General features: G+C 38.8%; 1 protein-coding gene across 6 annotated transcripts in view; it reads left to right on the top strand.

Annotated features, from left to right (window-relative positions):
- Window positions 1-18361, top strand: part of LOC115218040 (probable UDP-sugar transporter protein SLC35A4) — a 192021-nt gene that overhangs the window by 165623 nt on the left and 8037 nt on the right. For all 6 annotated transcript variants that reach the window (XR_005001440.1, XM_029787792.2, XM_029787794.2 and 3 more), the window contains 3 exons: window positions 3218-3382; window positions 11072-11130; window positions 12907-12969. Coding sequence is in view for 5 of the 6 variants with exons in the window: in XM_029787792.2 (XP_029643652.1) it covers window positions 3218-3382; window positions 11072-11130; window positions 12907-12969 (287 nt within the window). In the remaining variant the exon portion in view is untranslated. The remainder of the gene's footprint in view (window positions 1-3217; window positions 3383-11071; window positions 11131-12906; window positions 12970-18361) is intronic.

Genomic DNA, 18361 nt, shown 5'->3' with positions numbered 1-18361 from the left:
TTAACGACTGCGTTTAGTGGCTACATGGTCCTGGGTTCAATCCCACTGTGCAAACACCTTGGGTGTCTTCTATAGTCCTAAGTGAATCAATGACTTATGAGTGAATTTGGTAGCTTGAAACTACTGTAGAAAGCCTATTTTCTCTCTCTCTCTCTCTCTCTCTCTCTCTTTCTCTCTCTCTATCATCATCATCGTTTAATGTCTGCCTTCCATGCTCTCATGGATCAGATGGTTTGACAGGAACTGGCCAAGCAGAAGACTGCACCAGGCTTCTATTTCTGTTTTGGCATGGTTTTTATGGATGGATGCCTTTCCTAACACCAACCATACCACAGAGTGGACTGAATGTTCTTTACATGGCACTAGTACAGGCGAAGTCAGTATTGGCATGGTTTTTACAGCTGGATGCCCTTCCAAATGCCAACCACTTTACAGTGTGGACTGGGTGCTTTTTACATGGTACCAGCACTGGCAGGGTCACCAAGTAATTTGCAAGACAAGGAATCTTTGAGGGGGGAAGGGGCATTGGAAGAGGTGAGCTTGTGTCAGATGATGAAAGATTAGAGTGTGACAGAGAGGCAGAAACAGGTGTCTTGCTATAGAGGAGGTACATGGTTACCCAGCCAGAGAGAGGGAGAGTTTACAAGAAAGAGAAGATGTGTGTGTGTATATATCATCATTATCATCATCGTTTAACGTCCGCTTTCCATGCTAGCATGGGTTGGACGATTTGAGGACTGGTGAACCTTATGGCTGCACTAGGCTCCAATCTGATCTGGCAGAGCTTCTACAGCTGGATGCCCTTCTTAACGCCAACCACTCCGAGAGTGTAGCAGGTGCTTTTATGTGCCACCGACATGAGGGCCAGTCAGGCGGTACTGTCAACAGCCATGCTCAAATGGTGCTTTTTATATGCCACCTGCACAGGAGCCAGTCCAGCGGCACTGGCAATGACCTCGCTTGAATGTTTTAAGGTGAGCTGGCAGAATCGTTCACGCACTGGACAAAATGCTTAGCTGTATTTTGCTTGTCACTACGTTCTAAGTTCAAATTTCACTGAGGTCGGCTTTGCCTTTCATCCTTTCATGGTTAAAAAGTAAGTACCAGTGAAACACTGGGGTTGATGTAATCGACTAGTCCCCTCTCCCCCAAATTTGAGGCCTTGTACCTCCAGTAGAAAGAATATATATATATATATATATACACACACACACACACACACACACATGCACATACATATTTGCACGCACACACACACACACACACATACCACATGTATATAATGTATATGATCCCCCTTGCTTGCGAAGACATGTTGGGGCAAGTGAAATCAAAATTGAAATTGAACCAATCCTATGACTGGCACCCGGCAGATGCCAGGACCTCTGGACTGGTGGTACGTAAAAAGCACTATCCCAATCGTGGCCGATGCCAGCACCGCCTCAACTGGCTTCCGTGCCGGTGGCACGTAAATTGCACCAATCCGACCGTGGCTGTTGCCAGCCTCGCCTGGCACCTGTGCGGGTGGCACATAAAAAGCACCCACTACACTCACGGAGTGGTTGGCGTTAGGAAGGGTATCCAGCTGTAGAAACATTGCCAGATAAGACTGGAGCCTGGTGCAGCCTTCTGGCTTCCCAGATCCCCGGTCGAACCGTCCAACCCATGCTAGCATGGAGAACGGACGTTAAACGATGATGATAATGATAGCATATGCATATCATCAAAAATGCTAACAGTTGTGTAACACCAGCATCGGCCACAACTACAGTTTCACTTGGCTTGATGGGTCATCTCAAGCATGGCATATCGTCAAAGGCCTTGGTCACTAGTCATTGTCTCCAGGAGGCCCAAAGTTCAAAGACCATGCTTCACTACTTCGTCCCATGTCTTCCTGAGTCTGTCTCTCCACAGTTTGAGCTCAGCACTTCTTTAAACATCTGTCCTCATCCTTTATTTTGTGAAAAAGAAAAAGGGGCTAATATCAGGAAAGGCTAGCATGTAAAAATAGTCTAACACAAAGGGAAAATATATATATATATAATATATCCGTAAATATAAGAGAGCCAACTTTGAATATGTTAACTCTAGTGCTAGAAATAGCTTCACCGGTAGTCGCCAACGATAATTCCACATAGAAATAGCACTACAATCAACGCTATGAAATTGAAATACAACCAAATAATGGATTAATGTTGTACAATTGTTTCCTCATTAACAAAATATGCAGATTATACTTACATAATTGTCTATGATTCGTCAGCAACATTTGTCAATATAATTAATCAGACCGATACAGGCGACGATTAACCATGTGGTCTCGTCAATTACATTCAGGGTTGTAGTTACGAATTCCCCGCCGAAAAGTGCTATTTCTATGTGGAATTATCGTTGGCGACTACCAGTGGAGCTATTTCTAGCACTAGAGTTAACATATTCAAAGTTGGCTCTCTTATATTTACGGATAAATATGAATTTGTATCCCCGGTTTATTGTGCTAGGTCGCTCGGTGTTAAAATAAGGGTAGTGGGATGACTCTGGTGTTGTCCTGGGCAGTATACAAATATATGGGAAACTACCACCTGTGTCATCTCTTGTGAAAGGTAGGAGAGTCCAGTTTGCTGGACATTGTTGTAGAGCTGAAAAAGAAGTAATTTCTACTCTTCTCCTCTGGAAGCCATCTACTCGCAATACCAGAGGGCGCACACACTCCTACCCTGATGTAATCTCCAGGGATACAGGCATCCAGCAACAGGACCTCCGTAATGCTATGATGGACCGTGAAGTCTGGCGTAACATAGTAAATTCCATTGTCTCAACCACGGTCGAACAATGATGAATGATGATGATCTATAATTTTATTCACCCTCATTATTCAATATATATAATATACATAAGTTATGAATGTTATGTGAATGATAGTTCACTGTAGTTCACCTGCATTTAGTGTCTCTGACTGTCACTCACTCCCACTCTGTTTGTCGCTTTAGTTTCCCTCCACCAGCATGACCAACATCCAGCCTGGGTAATGCTTTTCTGGAAGTAGCATTTTGGGGTCTGCTATATAAGTCTGTATAGGTTAGTGGGATGGCTCTGGGTTGTCCTGGGCAGTATACACTCTAGCTCTGCCAGCTGGCTGACCTGACAATGAACTACAACAACATGATGTGAGTCAGCTATTGTTTTACTGATTTCCTCTGTTTTTCTCTCGTTTCAGATTGTGATCTCTGTAACCTTATTTTCCATCGACAGCTGGAAAACTGGCTTCCAGGTTCCATCTTTTTGGTTTTGTATTCCATTCGCAGTTCCAGCCATTCTGTACTTCATAAATAACAACATAGCTGTACATATGCAACTACAAATGGACCCCACAACTTACCAGGTAATCAGTGTTTCTGGCCTCTGTGTTTTGTGCCAGTGTGTGTGTGTGTGTTTGCGTGTGCATAATTGTGTGTGTATGTATATATATACATGCATGTGTGCCTGCGTGTGCATGATTGTGACTGTGTGTGTGTGCAAATATGCATACAAGCATGTGTATGTGTGTGTGTGTGCATATACATGCATGTGCATGATTGTGTGTGTACATGTGTGCCTTGTAGTGGGGGAGGGGTCTATTTGGTGGGTATAGGTTTGGGGGCATAAATTGGAGAATTAGAACTCAGTGTGTGAAGTATGTTAAATCATCGACATCATCTTTCAACACCCATCTTCCATGCTGGCATGGGTTGGACAGTTCAACAGAATCTGATCAATTCAAGGACTACATCATGCTCCAATGTCTGCCTTGGCATGGTTTCTATGGCTAGGTGCTCTTCTTAAACACTCGTAAAGTGGGAGAGTCCGGAAGTGAACACTATTAAATTAACATCAAATGTAGGATAAAATTTTTCGAAAAAAATTCTCTCAATGGCCAGCATATTAAAAAATCCCTTTAAAGGTTAAATTTATAAACAATTTATAAGTAAGGGCAAAAGAAAAAATTTCTAATGCCAAAATATGCCAAAAATAGACATAACATCAATAACCATGTAATTTATCACTACAAGCATGTGTTTCGAAGAAAGCCAACAGAAACTTCTAAAACATCCTGTTATTACCATATTGGACCCAATTTCAGAGTTAGTTCATAAGAACCTTCCCTTCATCAGTGATAAATGCAGCAAAGAAATAAGTGAAATACTTACTTATACCCACGGATGTTAATTTAATAGTGTTCACTTCCAGACTCTCTCACTTTACGAGAGTTTTTCAGTTTGAGTTACACGTGTCTTGAGATGAGCTAGAGAGTTTCTATTTTGGATATATTTGGTGTACTTAATTGTACTCATGACTTAGTGCTCGCTTCTTCCGTGGGTATAAGTAAATATTTCACTTATTTCTTTGCCGCATTTATCACTGATGAAGGGAAGGTTCTTATGAACTAACTCTGAAATCGGGTCCGATATGGTAATAACAGGATTTTTTAGAAATTTCTGTCGGCTGTCTTCGAAACACGTGCTTGTAGTGATAAATTACATGGTTATTGATTGACGCTATGTCTATTTTCAGCATATTTTGGCATTAGGAATTTTTTGTTTTGCCCTTACTTATAAATAGTTTATATATATATACATACATACACATGCACACTGATGCACACACATGTGCACAAAAAAACAAAATGAATGCAGCTCTGATAATGGACAGAGTCAACGACTATTGAAGAAGTTGCAAGGAAAAAAAAATTTTTTTTAAATAAATAAGTAAATGAGTGGAAATCGAACTGGTGAGTGTGTTAATTAATAAGGCACTAAAAGAGAATGACTCTCCCCAGACACAATAAAATAAATGCTAGTGTCTACTTGTTACATAGCTTGCTAAACATGCAACCTTGTAAGGAATCACAGTTCTTATTTTATGTCCATATAATGAGTTTTTAGTATTCACTCTTCTCAAGTATGTAGAAATAAAATATATAGGCGCAGGAGTGGCTGTGTGGTAAGTAGCTTGCTAACCAACCACATGGTTGCAGGTTCAGTCCCACTGCGTGGCATCTTGGGCAAGTGTCTTCTGCTATAGCCCCGGGCCGACCAATGCCTTGTGAGTGGATTTGGTAGACGGAAACTGAAAGAAGCCTGTCGTATATATGTATATATATATGTGTGTTTGTGTGTCTGTGTTTGTCCCCCTAGCATTGCTTGACAACCGATGCTGGTGTGTCTACGTCCCCGCCACTTAGCGGTTCGGCAAAAGAGACTGATAGAATAAGTACTGGGCTTACAAAGAATAAGTTCCGGGGTCGATTTGATCGACTAAAGGCGGTGCTCCAGCATGGCCGCAGTCAAATGACTGAAACAAGTAAAAGAGTAAAGAGTAAGAGTAAGTCTGTTCCAAATTACCTGCCAATTAAAATGGCATTTAGCCAATAACATTCTGGTTCTAATTCACAGTCTATAAGTTTTGAAATCAGTTATTCTGATTCTGTTTAAATGAAGGCAATGCAGGAGATAGATAAGTAATCAACAGTCAACACTGACATAATTAAAACGTGTGAAATATCTCTGACCCAGCCAATTTAACAGTAACTTCTGCTGTTTCCGGAATCTTATTTATCAATAGCAGAAAGAGAGCCAAAACAGGGTGGGATTTTACAATTAGCATAGTTGCATTCAACCTGAAGACTTACCAATCTATACTTCCTCCCCCACCTACAAGTAGCCGTTAGCACCATGGTGTCACACATATTCCTACATTTTACTAACTGGTATTTTGATATTAAGACTGGTGGAAAGCTGTTGCTAGCAGGTGAAATACCATCAAGAGCATCAAACAGAATTCCTTAAGATGTTTAATTACATGTCTCCGTGTTCTGGCAGGGGCTCACTTTCATTTTTTTTTTTTTTTTTTTTTGAGGTGAATGAAAATTATAAAAAACGGAAAAAGACTGCCAAGTACTGGAGCCAACTGTTTCAATTGATTGTATACGTCTATTTAGAAATCATTGAACCATTGTTAGTACAGTTGTATGACTTGTACAACAATATAAGACACCTGTCCTGAGTGCAGTGCAGTGGGATTGAACCTAGAACCATGTGGATAGAAAGTAAACTTCTTACCACATGGCCATGCTTATATATGGAGGGTGGGAGGAGAATGTGTATGTGTGTGTTTGTCCTCCTACCTTCTTGCTTGACAAGGCGGCGAGCTGGCAGAAACGTTAGCGTGCCGGGCAAAATGGTTAGCGGTATTTCGTCTGCCGCTATGTTCTGAGTTCAAATTCTGCCAAGGTCGACTTTGCTTTTCATCCTTTCGGGGTCGATTAAATAAGTACCAGTTACGCACTGGGGTCAATATAATCGACTTAATTCGTTTGTCTGTCCTTGTTTGTCCTCTCTGTGTTTAGCCCCTTGTGGGTAGTAAAGAAATACGATATTGGTTTGTTTACATCTCCACACTTAGCCTTGTGAGTAGATTTGGTGGGTGGAACTTGAAAGGGTCCTGGTCGTGTGTGTGAGGGAGAGAGAGAAAGAGTGTTTCGTGTGTGTTTGCATCTCCTTGTCTTGACGTCACATAATAGTTGCAGAATGATTGTGACTGTCATACAAACAGTGTCGTTCATTTTCAGTCTTCTGTAAGAAAATGTCTGGCTGTGGGAAAATATTACTTTGTTTGGAAAAAGGTGAGGGTTTGTGATAGGAAGTGCATCCAACCATGAAAATTCAGCCTCACTAAACTCTGTCCGACCCATGCAAGCATGGAAAGGTGTATGTTCTAAAGATGGTGATATGCCCAACTAGCTGAGAGTTATAAATATATATATTGCTATTTAATGTAAATAAGAATAGACCAGTACAAGTTGTATAAAACTATTTATAGTTTTTTATATATATATATTTATAAAACTATAAATAGAGTAGCATTTTGGTAATTTAAGTTAAATTAATTACACCTGTAAATATAATTATATCAAATCAAATCAAAACAAATCAAAATAGATGAACATTAATGGAATTTGTATCTTTGTGGTACCAGTGCCGGTGGGACACAAGGAAACCATCCGAACGTGGCCGTAGCCAGTACCGTGGCCCCTACCTGGGACGTAGTCAGTCCACCTGTGCTTACCTTCCTTCTTGTGACACTTGTGAAGACCTGATGAGGCAAGTGAAAATCAAAACAAATCAAAATAGATGAACATCAATGGAATTTGTATCTTTGTGGTACCAGTGCCGGTGGCACGTGGCACACAAGAAAACCATCCGAACGTGGCCGTAGCCAGTACCGCATCGACTGGCCTCCGTGCTGTGGGCACGTAACAAACACCATCCGATCGTGGACGTTTGCCAGCCTCATCTGGCACCTGTGTCGGTGGCACATAAAAACACCATCCGAGCGTGGCCGTCTGGCACCTGTGTCGGTGGCACATAAAAAACACCATCCGAGCGTGACTGTTTGCCAGCCTCGTCTGGCACCTGTGTCGGTGGCACATAAAATCACCCACTACACTCTCGGAGTGGTTGGCGTTAGGAAGGGCATCCAGCTGTAGAAACACTGCCAGATCTGACTGGACTGGTGCAGCCTTCGGGCTCCCCAGACCCCAGTTGAACCGTCCAACCCATGCTAGCATGGAAAGCGGACGTTAAATGATGATGATGATGATGTGTATGAGGGAAAGCATGTGAAAATAGTTGAGACCATACAGACTAACAGTCTTTTCCTACACTACACAGATGTACAGGTACAAAATCTAAACATGCATGTGCATACATACTTGTAAATATCATCATCATCATATATACACACATATGAGGAAGTGCTGAAAAGTTCCTGGCTAAATGTGTGCTGATAAATGTTGGTTTTCAGTTATGGCCACCCATATTTAAAAACTGGCACAAATAAATAAAATTCTTTAAAAAATGCACCTATTGTTTTTTTTTGTAATTAAGAAACGGGACAAAATTCACTTTAGCTTGTATATTTATGAGACATAAAATACTATTAAAAAATCAAGGAAGCAGTAAAAACCCCCCAAAATTCGTGGAGTGCTGTTTTATCTTAGAAAAAAGTTATAATTATAAAATGCAAGAAAAATTAGGATGATCTGACTGATGCTCCTTTTTAAAATCAGCTTTGCCATGCTAGACTCGACTGAAAAATACACATCGTATTTTGGAATATTGTTTTCTGATTTCGTTTCTATATGCAATGTTCTTTGAAAATAGGCATGGTTCAATATGACTACAATATTCCTATCTTATACAGCCACAAAGGTTGAAATTTTGGGAGAATGGGTCTAGTCGATTACATCAACCCCAGTGCTTAACTGGTACTTAATTTATAGATTTCAAACGGATGAACGGCAAAGTCGACCCTAGCAGAATTTGAACTCAGAGCGTAAGTACGGATGAAATACTGCAAAGCATCACATCTGACTTGCTATCAAATCTGCCAGCTCGCCACCTCAATATGGCTACGATATTAGAAGTGGGAGTATTTCCAGCTGTGTGGTAAGTAGCTTGCTTACCAACCACATGGTTCCGGGTTCAGTCCCACTGCATGGCACCTTGGGCAAGTGTCTTCTACTATAGCCTCGGATCGACCAAAGCCTTGTGAGTGGATTTGGTAGATGGAAATTGAAAGAAGCCCATCGTATATATGTTTATATGTGTGTATATGTTATGTATCTGTGTTTGTTGTACTCCCAACTGATGCTGGTGTGCTTAGGTCCCCGTAACTTAGTGTTTCAGCAAAAGAGACCGATAGAATAAGTACTAGGCTTACAAAGAATAAGTCCTGGGGTCGATTTGATTCAACTAAAGGCGGTGATCCAGCATGGCCACAGTCAAATGACTGAAGCAAATAGAAGAGTAAAGAGAGCCATTTGACTTTTGGTGGAATTTCAAGAAGTTTTGTCGATTTATTTTGAATATGCTAGTTAAGCACTGGTAGGTGTGGCACATGACCCCAGACCTCATGCGTGAAAGATTGGTGTGCAACTGAAGATGAGGTGCTGCCAATGCTTCAAAGGGATTGTGCAGAAAAAGTAGACAAGCACTTATTGAAACAACCTAATCAAATTTGACATCGCTTATATTAAGGGGCAGTCTCAGAACTTTTTTGCGCACTAATCCCGGAATTCCTGTATATATTTTGGAAATGCTTGTATGGACATTTCTCGTGTGTTACTAACTACTTCAAAATAGTTGCATTGTAGTGAGGGGAAACTATTTTCATTTTCAGATTCCATATATCTCAAAGCATATAATACTACACTTCTCGTGGAAAACAGGGAAGGGTAGAACACTCGGAACCCTCTGCTCCCCAACCAACCTCAGTGTATTTGTGTGTGGCTGGCTGGACTGCATTCCCTAGTTTCCTAGTTACCCTTCGCCACTGATGTATATATACAGACATACCTCACCCTACATCATTAATTGGGTCCGGGAAACATGACTTAAATCGAATTTACTTGTCTCTTGGCTGAACCAATAATAACCATTCCCAGTTCTGTACTTTATTTATGAATGCATTTCAGGATTTCGTTCACTAAGCTACGCTGCTTTATGGTGTGTATCTTAACATGTATATTACTATGATTTTATATGCTTTTATTCTTATTTATTGTACAGCAACATGATTTTTATGTGCTTTTAACGTTTTTTTAATGATTTTATGTTTCCAATATTTGTGGCAGAAGTGTGCCTATATATATATATATATATATATATATATATATATATGTAGGTCCCGGGTTGATTCGGGGTTAACCACAGTAAATAAGGTACTCAATACATAGCAGAGTAAAATTATAATAAATATATATATATATAATATATATATATATATATATATATTTATATAATATTAGGGAGTATAACTCCAAACTTACAGGGAAAAATTCGATTAGTATTAAATCAAATTTCACAGTATAAATATATAAAATATAAATTAGAGACAGAACCTCTATTATGCAACTCAAACAGTGATAGACATAAACCAAAACATAATAAAGATATCTATTATTTATTATTTATGTTTTGGTTTATGTCTGTCACTGTTTGAGTTGCATTATAGTGGTTTTATCTATAATTTATATTATATCTCTATCGCCTGGCCCCCGTGCCGGTGACACATAAAAGCACCATCCGTTTCGTGGCCGTTTGCCAGCTCTGTCTGGCCCCCGTGTTGGTGGCACGTAAAAGCACCATCCGTTCGTGTCCGTTGCCAGCCTCGCCTGGCCCCGTGCCGGTGACACGTAAAAAACACCATCCGTTCATGGCCGTTTGCCAGCTCTGTCTGGCACCTGTGCGGGTGGCACGTAAAAAGCACCCACTACACTCACGGAGTGGTTGGCGTTAGGAAGGGCATCCAGCCGTAGAAACACTGCCAGATCTGACTGGGCCTGATGAAGCCTTCCAGCTTCACAGACCCCAGTTGAACCATCCAACCCATGCTAGCATGGAGAACGGACGCTAAATGATGATGATATAATATATATATATATTGATTATAGTGTCTGGGGAGAATCATTCTCATTTAGTGCCTTATTACTTAATACACCAGTTTGATTTCCACTCATTTACTTATTTATTTTTTTCTAAAATTTTCATTGTCTTAAATAGTTTTTGACTCTGTCTATTGTCAGAGTTGCGTTCTTTTTGTTTGTTAGTGCACATGTGTGTGTGTGTGTCAGTGTGCATGTGTATACACGTACATATATATGTATGTATGCATGTGTTTGTGTGTGTATTTCTGTGTGTACCTCTGTCTCCTTGTGTGTGCTTGTTTGAGTGTGTCTATGTATATGGGTTAGTGTGACTATGTACGTGTGTCTGTTATGTATGGATGTGTGTCTCCCTATGTGTCCTTGTGTGTGTGTGTGTGTGTGTGCTTATCTGTCCATATTACCTATGTACCTATCTATCTATTTATCCATCTGTTTACTTACATATCCATTTACCTATATATATATATATATATATATATATATATATATATATATATAGATTGAGGATATTTCAAAAAGTAGTTACATTATTAATAAACAACATTCTCTTTATTTGTTTTCTTTTTGTGTATTTACCATTTATAGGTCTTGAGTAATTTAAAAATAGCCACTACAGCTTTATTATACCGGTTAATTATTAAACGGTGAGTACTTCCACAAGTCTTTTGTTCCAATATATTTTTACAGTTTAATTAGTTTTGTGAATTTTGCCGAATCCTTCGTTACACATACTTCCTTTTTTTAGCATTTTGTTGTTAGTATTTTTATTTGAAATAATTTCTTTTTTAATTTCATAAGTGTTTTCTTTTGGATATTTTAAAATTTGTAAAGCAGCGAGCTGGCAGAAACGTTAGTACACCGAGCGAAATGCTTAGCGGTATTTCGTCTGTCTTTACGTTCTGAGTTCAAATCCCGCCGAGGTCAACTTTGCCTTTCATCCTTTTGAGGTTGATAAATTAAGTACCAGTTGTTTACTGGGGTCGATCAAATTGAGTGGCCCCCTTCCCCAAAAGTTCGGGTCTTGTGCCTAGAGTAAAATACGATATCTTTAAATTTGTTCATTTGTTTCTAATTAAATTAAGAGTTGGAAGTGATTTATTTCCTGGTTTGGCCTTGTGCCTAAATCAGAAACAGTTGTTGTTGTTGTTGTTGTTGTTCATCATCATCATTTCTTCTTCTTCTCCTCCTCCTCCTCCTCCTCATCATCATCATCATCATCATCATCACCATCATCATCACCATCATCATCATCATCACCATCATCATCATTAAGGTGGCGAGCTGCCAGAATCGCTAGCATGCCGAACAAAATGCTTAACAGTATTTCATCTGTCTTTACGTTCTGAGTTCAAATTCCACCAGTGTAGATCTCGTCTTTCATCCTTTCAACTGGGGTTGATCTAACTGGCTCCTTGTGTCTATAGTAGAAAGGATTATTATTATTACTATTATTATTATTATTACTATTATTATTATTATTACTATATTATTATTATTATTATTATTACTAAGGTGGTGAGCTGGCAGAACCATTAGCATGCTGGGTGAAATGCTTAGTGGTATTTCATCTGTCTTTATGTTATGAGTTCAAATTCCACCAAGATTTACTTTGCCTTTCATCCTTTCGGGATCGATAAATTAAGGACCAGTTACGCATCAGAGTCGATTTAATTGACTTAATCTCTTCCCCCAAATTGGAGGCCTTGTGTTTCCAGTAGAAAGGATTATTATTATTATTATTATTATTATTATTATTATTATTACTAAGGTGGTGAGCTGGCAGAACCATTAGCATGCTGGGTGAAATGCTTAGTGGTATTTCATCTGTCTTTATGTTATGAGTTCAAATTCCACCAAGATTTACTTTGCCTTTCATCCTTTCGGGATCGATAAATTAAGGACCAGTTACGCATCAGAGTCGATTTAATTGACTTAATCTCTTCCCCCAAATTGGAGGCCTTGTGTTTCCAGTAGAAAGGATTATTATTATTATTATTATTATTATTATTATTATTATTTATCATCATCATCATCATCATCATCATCATCATCATCATTATTAAGGATGCGATCTGACAGAATCGTTAGACTGCTGGGCTAAGATTTTCAACCTTGTACCTATAGTTGAAAGGATTATTCTGAAGACCACAAGGTGACAAAATTGTCCTTAGCCTGCTGGACAAAATACTTTGTGGCATTTCTTCTGGGTCTTTACAAGTTTATTTTTATTTTATGCTGGCATAAAATACAGTACCAGTCAAGTACTGGGGTCAATGTAATTGATGTAGAATTGCTGACCTTGTGCCGAAATTTGAAAGAATCGTTATTGTTGTTGTTGTTGTTCTTCTTCTTCTTGTTATTGTTATGTAATTGTTGGTGCAGTTGTTACGTTTTAATCAAAGCTGTTTATTTCTTTGCAGGCCTATAACATCAATACAGTGGATATCTCTTGGTTTGTTAACTGTTGCTGGTGTTTTTGACAGGTTGGTAGCAATGTTCTTTATAACTTTGCAGTATTGCGAGGTAGAGGCACGTGGCCTAGTGGTTAGGGTGTTGGACTCATGATCGTAAGATTGTGGTTTCAATTCTTGGACTGGGCAGTGCATTGTGTTCTTGAGCAAGCCACTTCATTTCATGTCTCTTTACGAGCGGTCTCCAGGAAAAAATTTACTCGTATATCAAGGCGCTACAGTATGTGAATTAGGTAGTTCTGTATTAAAAACTAAATATTTCTAGCTTTGCTCTGAATAATTTTGGCATTAGGAAATATATACCTGTGAAAATATATATAAATATATGTGCATATGTGTGTGGAATATAAATATATATACAGCACACTCTATAAAGTAGTTGGCGTTAGGAAGGGCATCCAGTCAGAGAAACCATGCCAAATCAGACTGGAGTTTGGTGCAGCTCCCCAGCTTGCCGACTCTGGTCACACTGCCTAGTCTATGGCAGCATGGACAATGGACGTTAAATGATGATGATGACGATATAGTTGCTTCCCAACTATATGGTTTGGAGTTCGATCCTTGCTTTTCTGTTATAGCCCTGAACTGACCAAAGCCATGTGAATTGATTTCACAGAGGTGTAGGAGTGGCTGTGTGGTAAGTAGCTTGCTTACGAACCACATGGTTCCGGGTTCTGTCCCACTGCGTGGCACATTGGGCAAGTGTCTTCTACTATAGCCTCGGGCTGACCAAAGCCTTGTGAGTGGATTTGGTAGATGGAAACTGAAAGAAGCCCGTCGTATATATGTATATGTATATGTGTATGTATATATATATATATATATATATATATATATATATATATGTATGTATGTGTGTATATGTTTGTGTGTCTGTGTTTGTCCCCCAACATCGCTTGACAACCGATGCTGGAGTGTTTACGTCCCAGTAACTTAGCGGTTCGGCAAAAGAGACTGATAGAATAAGTACTAGGCTTTGAAAGAATAAGTCCTGGGGGTCGATTAGCTTGACCGATTAGCATGCGGTGCTCCAGCATGGCCACTGTCAAATGACTGAAACAAGTAAAAGAGTAAAAGAGAGGGAAACTGAAAGAAGCCTATCACACGTTTGTTTGTCTGCTTTTCTTGACGTTGTATGCTTGTTGTAAGTGAATGTCATTCATTTCCAATATTCTGCAAAAAAAATGTCTGTCGAAAGGGAAATATTACCCTGCTTGAAAACAGATAAAGGTTGGTGGCAGGAAGGACATCCTGGTCATGGAAAATCTGCCTGGGTATAGGGAAATATTACTTTCCTTTGAAACAGGTGAAGATTGGAGACTGGAGGGTATCCAGCTATAGAAAATCTGCCTTGACAAATTCCACCTGAGCCCCATAAGCATAGAAATGTAGATGTTAAAACAGTGGTTTGTGTGTGTGTGTGTGTGTGTGTGTGTGTGTGTGTGTTTGCATGCATGCAGGCAGGTTGGTAGGTAGGTAGGTAAGTGTGTGTGTGTAGGTATGGATATTTATCTATCTATCTATCTAATCTATCCATCTAATCCTATCTATCTATCTATCTATCAATCTAATCTATCTATCTATCGGTCTATCTATCTATCTAATCTATCTATCTATCTATTTATCTATCTAATCCTATCTATCTATCTATCAATCTAATCTATCCATCTAATCCTATCTATCTATCTATCAATCTAATCTATCCATCTAATCCTATCTATCTATCTATCTATCAATCAATCTAATCTATCTATCTATCGGTCTATCTATCTATCTAATCTATCTATCTATCTATCAATCTAATCTATCCATCTAATCCTATCTATCTATCTATCAATCTAATCTATCCATCTAATCCTATCTATCTATCTATCTATCTAATCTATCCATCTAATCCTATCTATCTATCTATCTATCTATAATCTATCCATCTAATCCTATCTATCTATCAATCTAATCTATCTATCTATCGGTCTATCTATCTATCTATCTATCTAATCTATCCATCTAATCCTATCTATCTATCAATCTAATCTATCCATCTAATCCTATCTATCTATCTATCAATCTAATCTATCCATCTAATCCTATCTATCTATCTATCTATCTATCTATCTATCTATCTATCTATCTATCATCATCATCGTTTAACGTCTGCTTTCCATGCTGACATGGGTTGAACAGTTTGGCTGAAAACTGGTAAGCTTGGGTGGGGGGCTGCACCAGGTTCCAGTTTGATTTGGCAAAGCTTCTGTGGCTGGATATGCTTTTTAATGCCCACCACTCTGAGAGTGTACTAGTGCTTTTTACATGCCACCGTCATGGGTGTCATTGATCTATCTCATTTGGCTTGACAGCTTAACACAAGCACAATATATCACCAAGGGTCTTTGTATAATTTAATAAACGCAATGTTTTATAACATGTCTGGCATCTCAGTACATAAAACTAATAGTAGCACATAAAAACTTGTATTGCCTTTATTAAATAATATTTATTTCCCACCATAAAAACTTGTTTGCCTTTATTAAATAATATTTATTTCCCACCAGGCGGACTTCTTTTTTTGTTGATCTTAATCATAGAACAATACATTATATATGTTTATGTATATATAAACATATATGTGTATGTATACATGTTGGTGTGTTTATGTCCTGAAAACTTAGAGGTTCAGCAAAAGAGACCGATATATATATATATATATATATATACATTTATATATTACTCTTTTACATGTTTCAGTCATTTAACTGCAGCAGTGCTGGAGCACTGCATTTAGTCGAACAAATCAACCCCAGGATTTATTCTTTGTAAGCCTAGTACTTATCCTATAGGTCTCTTTTGCTGAACCTCTAAGTTTTCAGGACATAAACACACCAACATTGGTTGTCGAGCGATGGTGTGGGGACAAAGATAGATACAAAGAACCATACACATAAATCCACACACACACACACACACACATATATACACACACATGATCGGCTTCAGACTCGATCCACCAAATCCACTCACAAGGCTTTGGTTGACTCGAGGCTATAGTAGAAGACACTTACCCAAGGTGCCATGCAGTGGGACTGAACCAAGAGCCATGAGGTTGGGAAGCAAGCTTCTTACCACACAGCCACGCCTGTGCCTACACTTATATATATATATATATATATATATATATATATATATATATATATATATATATATATTATATATATATATATATAATATATATATATACATACATACATATATATATATGTGTGTGTGTGTGTGTGTGCCAGTGTGGAAAATGGATGTTTAATTATGATGATAGTCATGATACATATTGGGTCATCCCATAAATAATGTGGGTTTTTAAAACTTTTTATTTTTCAAAATTAAGATAAAGTTCTGTTTTAATCTAAAATAGACTCTCCTTCATTTTCTACAGTGATCTTCCATCTATTTGGTAGATTTGCAAGGCCCCTCTTCCAAAATTCACTTGTCCGTAACAAAAAAATACTCCTTCTACAGAATTCATATTTTTGCCATCCAAATGATTTTTAAGACTGCAGAATAAATGATAATCTGATGGGGCAATGTCTGGCGAATATGGTGGTTGGGGCATTCGAACTGCTCCAGCCTTTGGAATGTCCTCCTCGCTGTATGTGGCTGAGCATTATCCTGATGGAAGAACACCTTCGTCTTGAAACCAAAGATGGTAATTTTCCTTATAGCGCTGACTTAAGCTGCTCAAGCTGCTCACAGTAGATCTGCTTTGTTATTGTTTGGTTTGAGTTTAAAAGCTCAAGGTGGACTAAACCTTTCATATTCCACCAAACAGATAACAACACCTTATGTGGGTGCAAGACCTTCTTTAGCCTGGGGTGCCAGTATTTCTTCTTTCCCTCCCCACTGGCTTTGGTGCTTGATATTTTTATAGAGAACCTATTTCTCATCACCAATCACTATTCGATCCAAAAAAGGTTCATTCATGAGATGTGACAGCTTCTTCCAAGTGTTAAACATGGAGGAGTATCTGTGATGATCTGGGGGACTATATCTTGGAAATCCACCGGCCCAATGGTTTCCCTTCATGGCAGAATTAATAGTCAAGACTATTTAAGCATTTTATCTGATCAAATTCATCCTATGGTTGCAGAACTATTTCCGGAGGGAAACGCAATCTTTCAGGATGATAATGCACCAATTCACACAGCTAAAGCTGTTACTGAATGGCACAAGGAACATTCTAGCGAAGTTGAACATCGTATCTGGCCACCACAGTCCCCCAGATCTCAATATTATTGGACATTTATGGTGCATTTTAGGAAAAAGAAGTAAGGAGTTGATATCCTCCACCATCATCACTACAAGAACTGGAGACTGTTTCAGCTGAAGAATGGACAAAAATTCCTTTGGAAATAATTGAAACTTTGTACGAGTCAATTACCTCATTGAATTCAAGCTGTAATTACTGCCAAAGGCAGTCCTACCCCATGTTAAAATAGATTTGTTTGAAATTTTAAGGTGCTTCCATTATGCCCCTGTATGTTTAAATTATACTTTGCAATGCTTTCTTATGTGTAGCTTTTCATTTTAATCTTTTGTGGTTCTTTGTAATATTTGTGTCAGACATGTCTTTGACTTCTTTCTTATTGTCGGTAATAAGCAAGGAAAATACATGTCAGAACTAGTTGAGTGCTGGGGGAAATACAGTTGAGCTTTTTAGATTCACTTGTTTACATTCTGACGTTAATTCCCTCTGGAGTCAGCTCGGCTTCGCATCACTTTCATCTTGGATTTCATTGATTAATAAATAACTTCATTGCGTTTTAAATTTATGGCTTTGTGCCAGAGTAACAAGTTGATATCAGTTCCAAAGCCACACAGTGATGACGGCGACGAAGATGACTCAACGACAACCGTCATTATCATCATCAAACACCTGCTTCCCCATGCTAGCATGTGTCAGGCGGAATTTGACGAGGCAGATTTCCTATGGCTGGATGTTCTTCCTGTTGCCAACCCTCATTTGTGTCTCAGCAGGTTAATATTTCCCATGCGTTTTTCATGTAAGACGAGAAAACAAATAACATTGCTTGCATGACGGGGATGCTTGCTTACAACTATCACATGATGTCAAGACAAGGATACCCACCATCACTTTAGGAAACATTTCTTTCACGCTAAGAGTTACTGAAGCATGGAACAAACTGCTGGTATCAGTTGTTAGTTGTCGTAGCACTGCATTCTTCAAAACTTCCATGCTTTCTGAGATTCACCAACACTACACCTGATTTTCTCCCCTCCACACACACACAAGCATGTATCTGACTCCTACATTATTCGCTTCCCAGACATTTGTACATTACTGCATATACTTTATACGCACTGTCTGACAAGTTGTGGTGCACCTGAGCAATGT

This window comes from Octopus sinensis, linkage group LG12 (genome assembly GCF_006345805.1).
Source record: "Octopus sinensis linkage group LG12, ASM634580v1, whole genome shotgun sequence".
NCBI lineage: Eukaryota > Metazoa > Mollusca > Cephalopoda > Octopoda > Octopodidae > Octopus > Octopus sinensis.
This window is presented reverse-complemented; position numbering and strand designations above follow the sequence as displayed.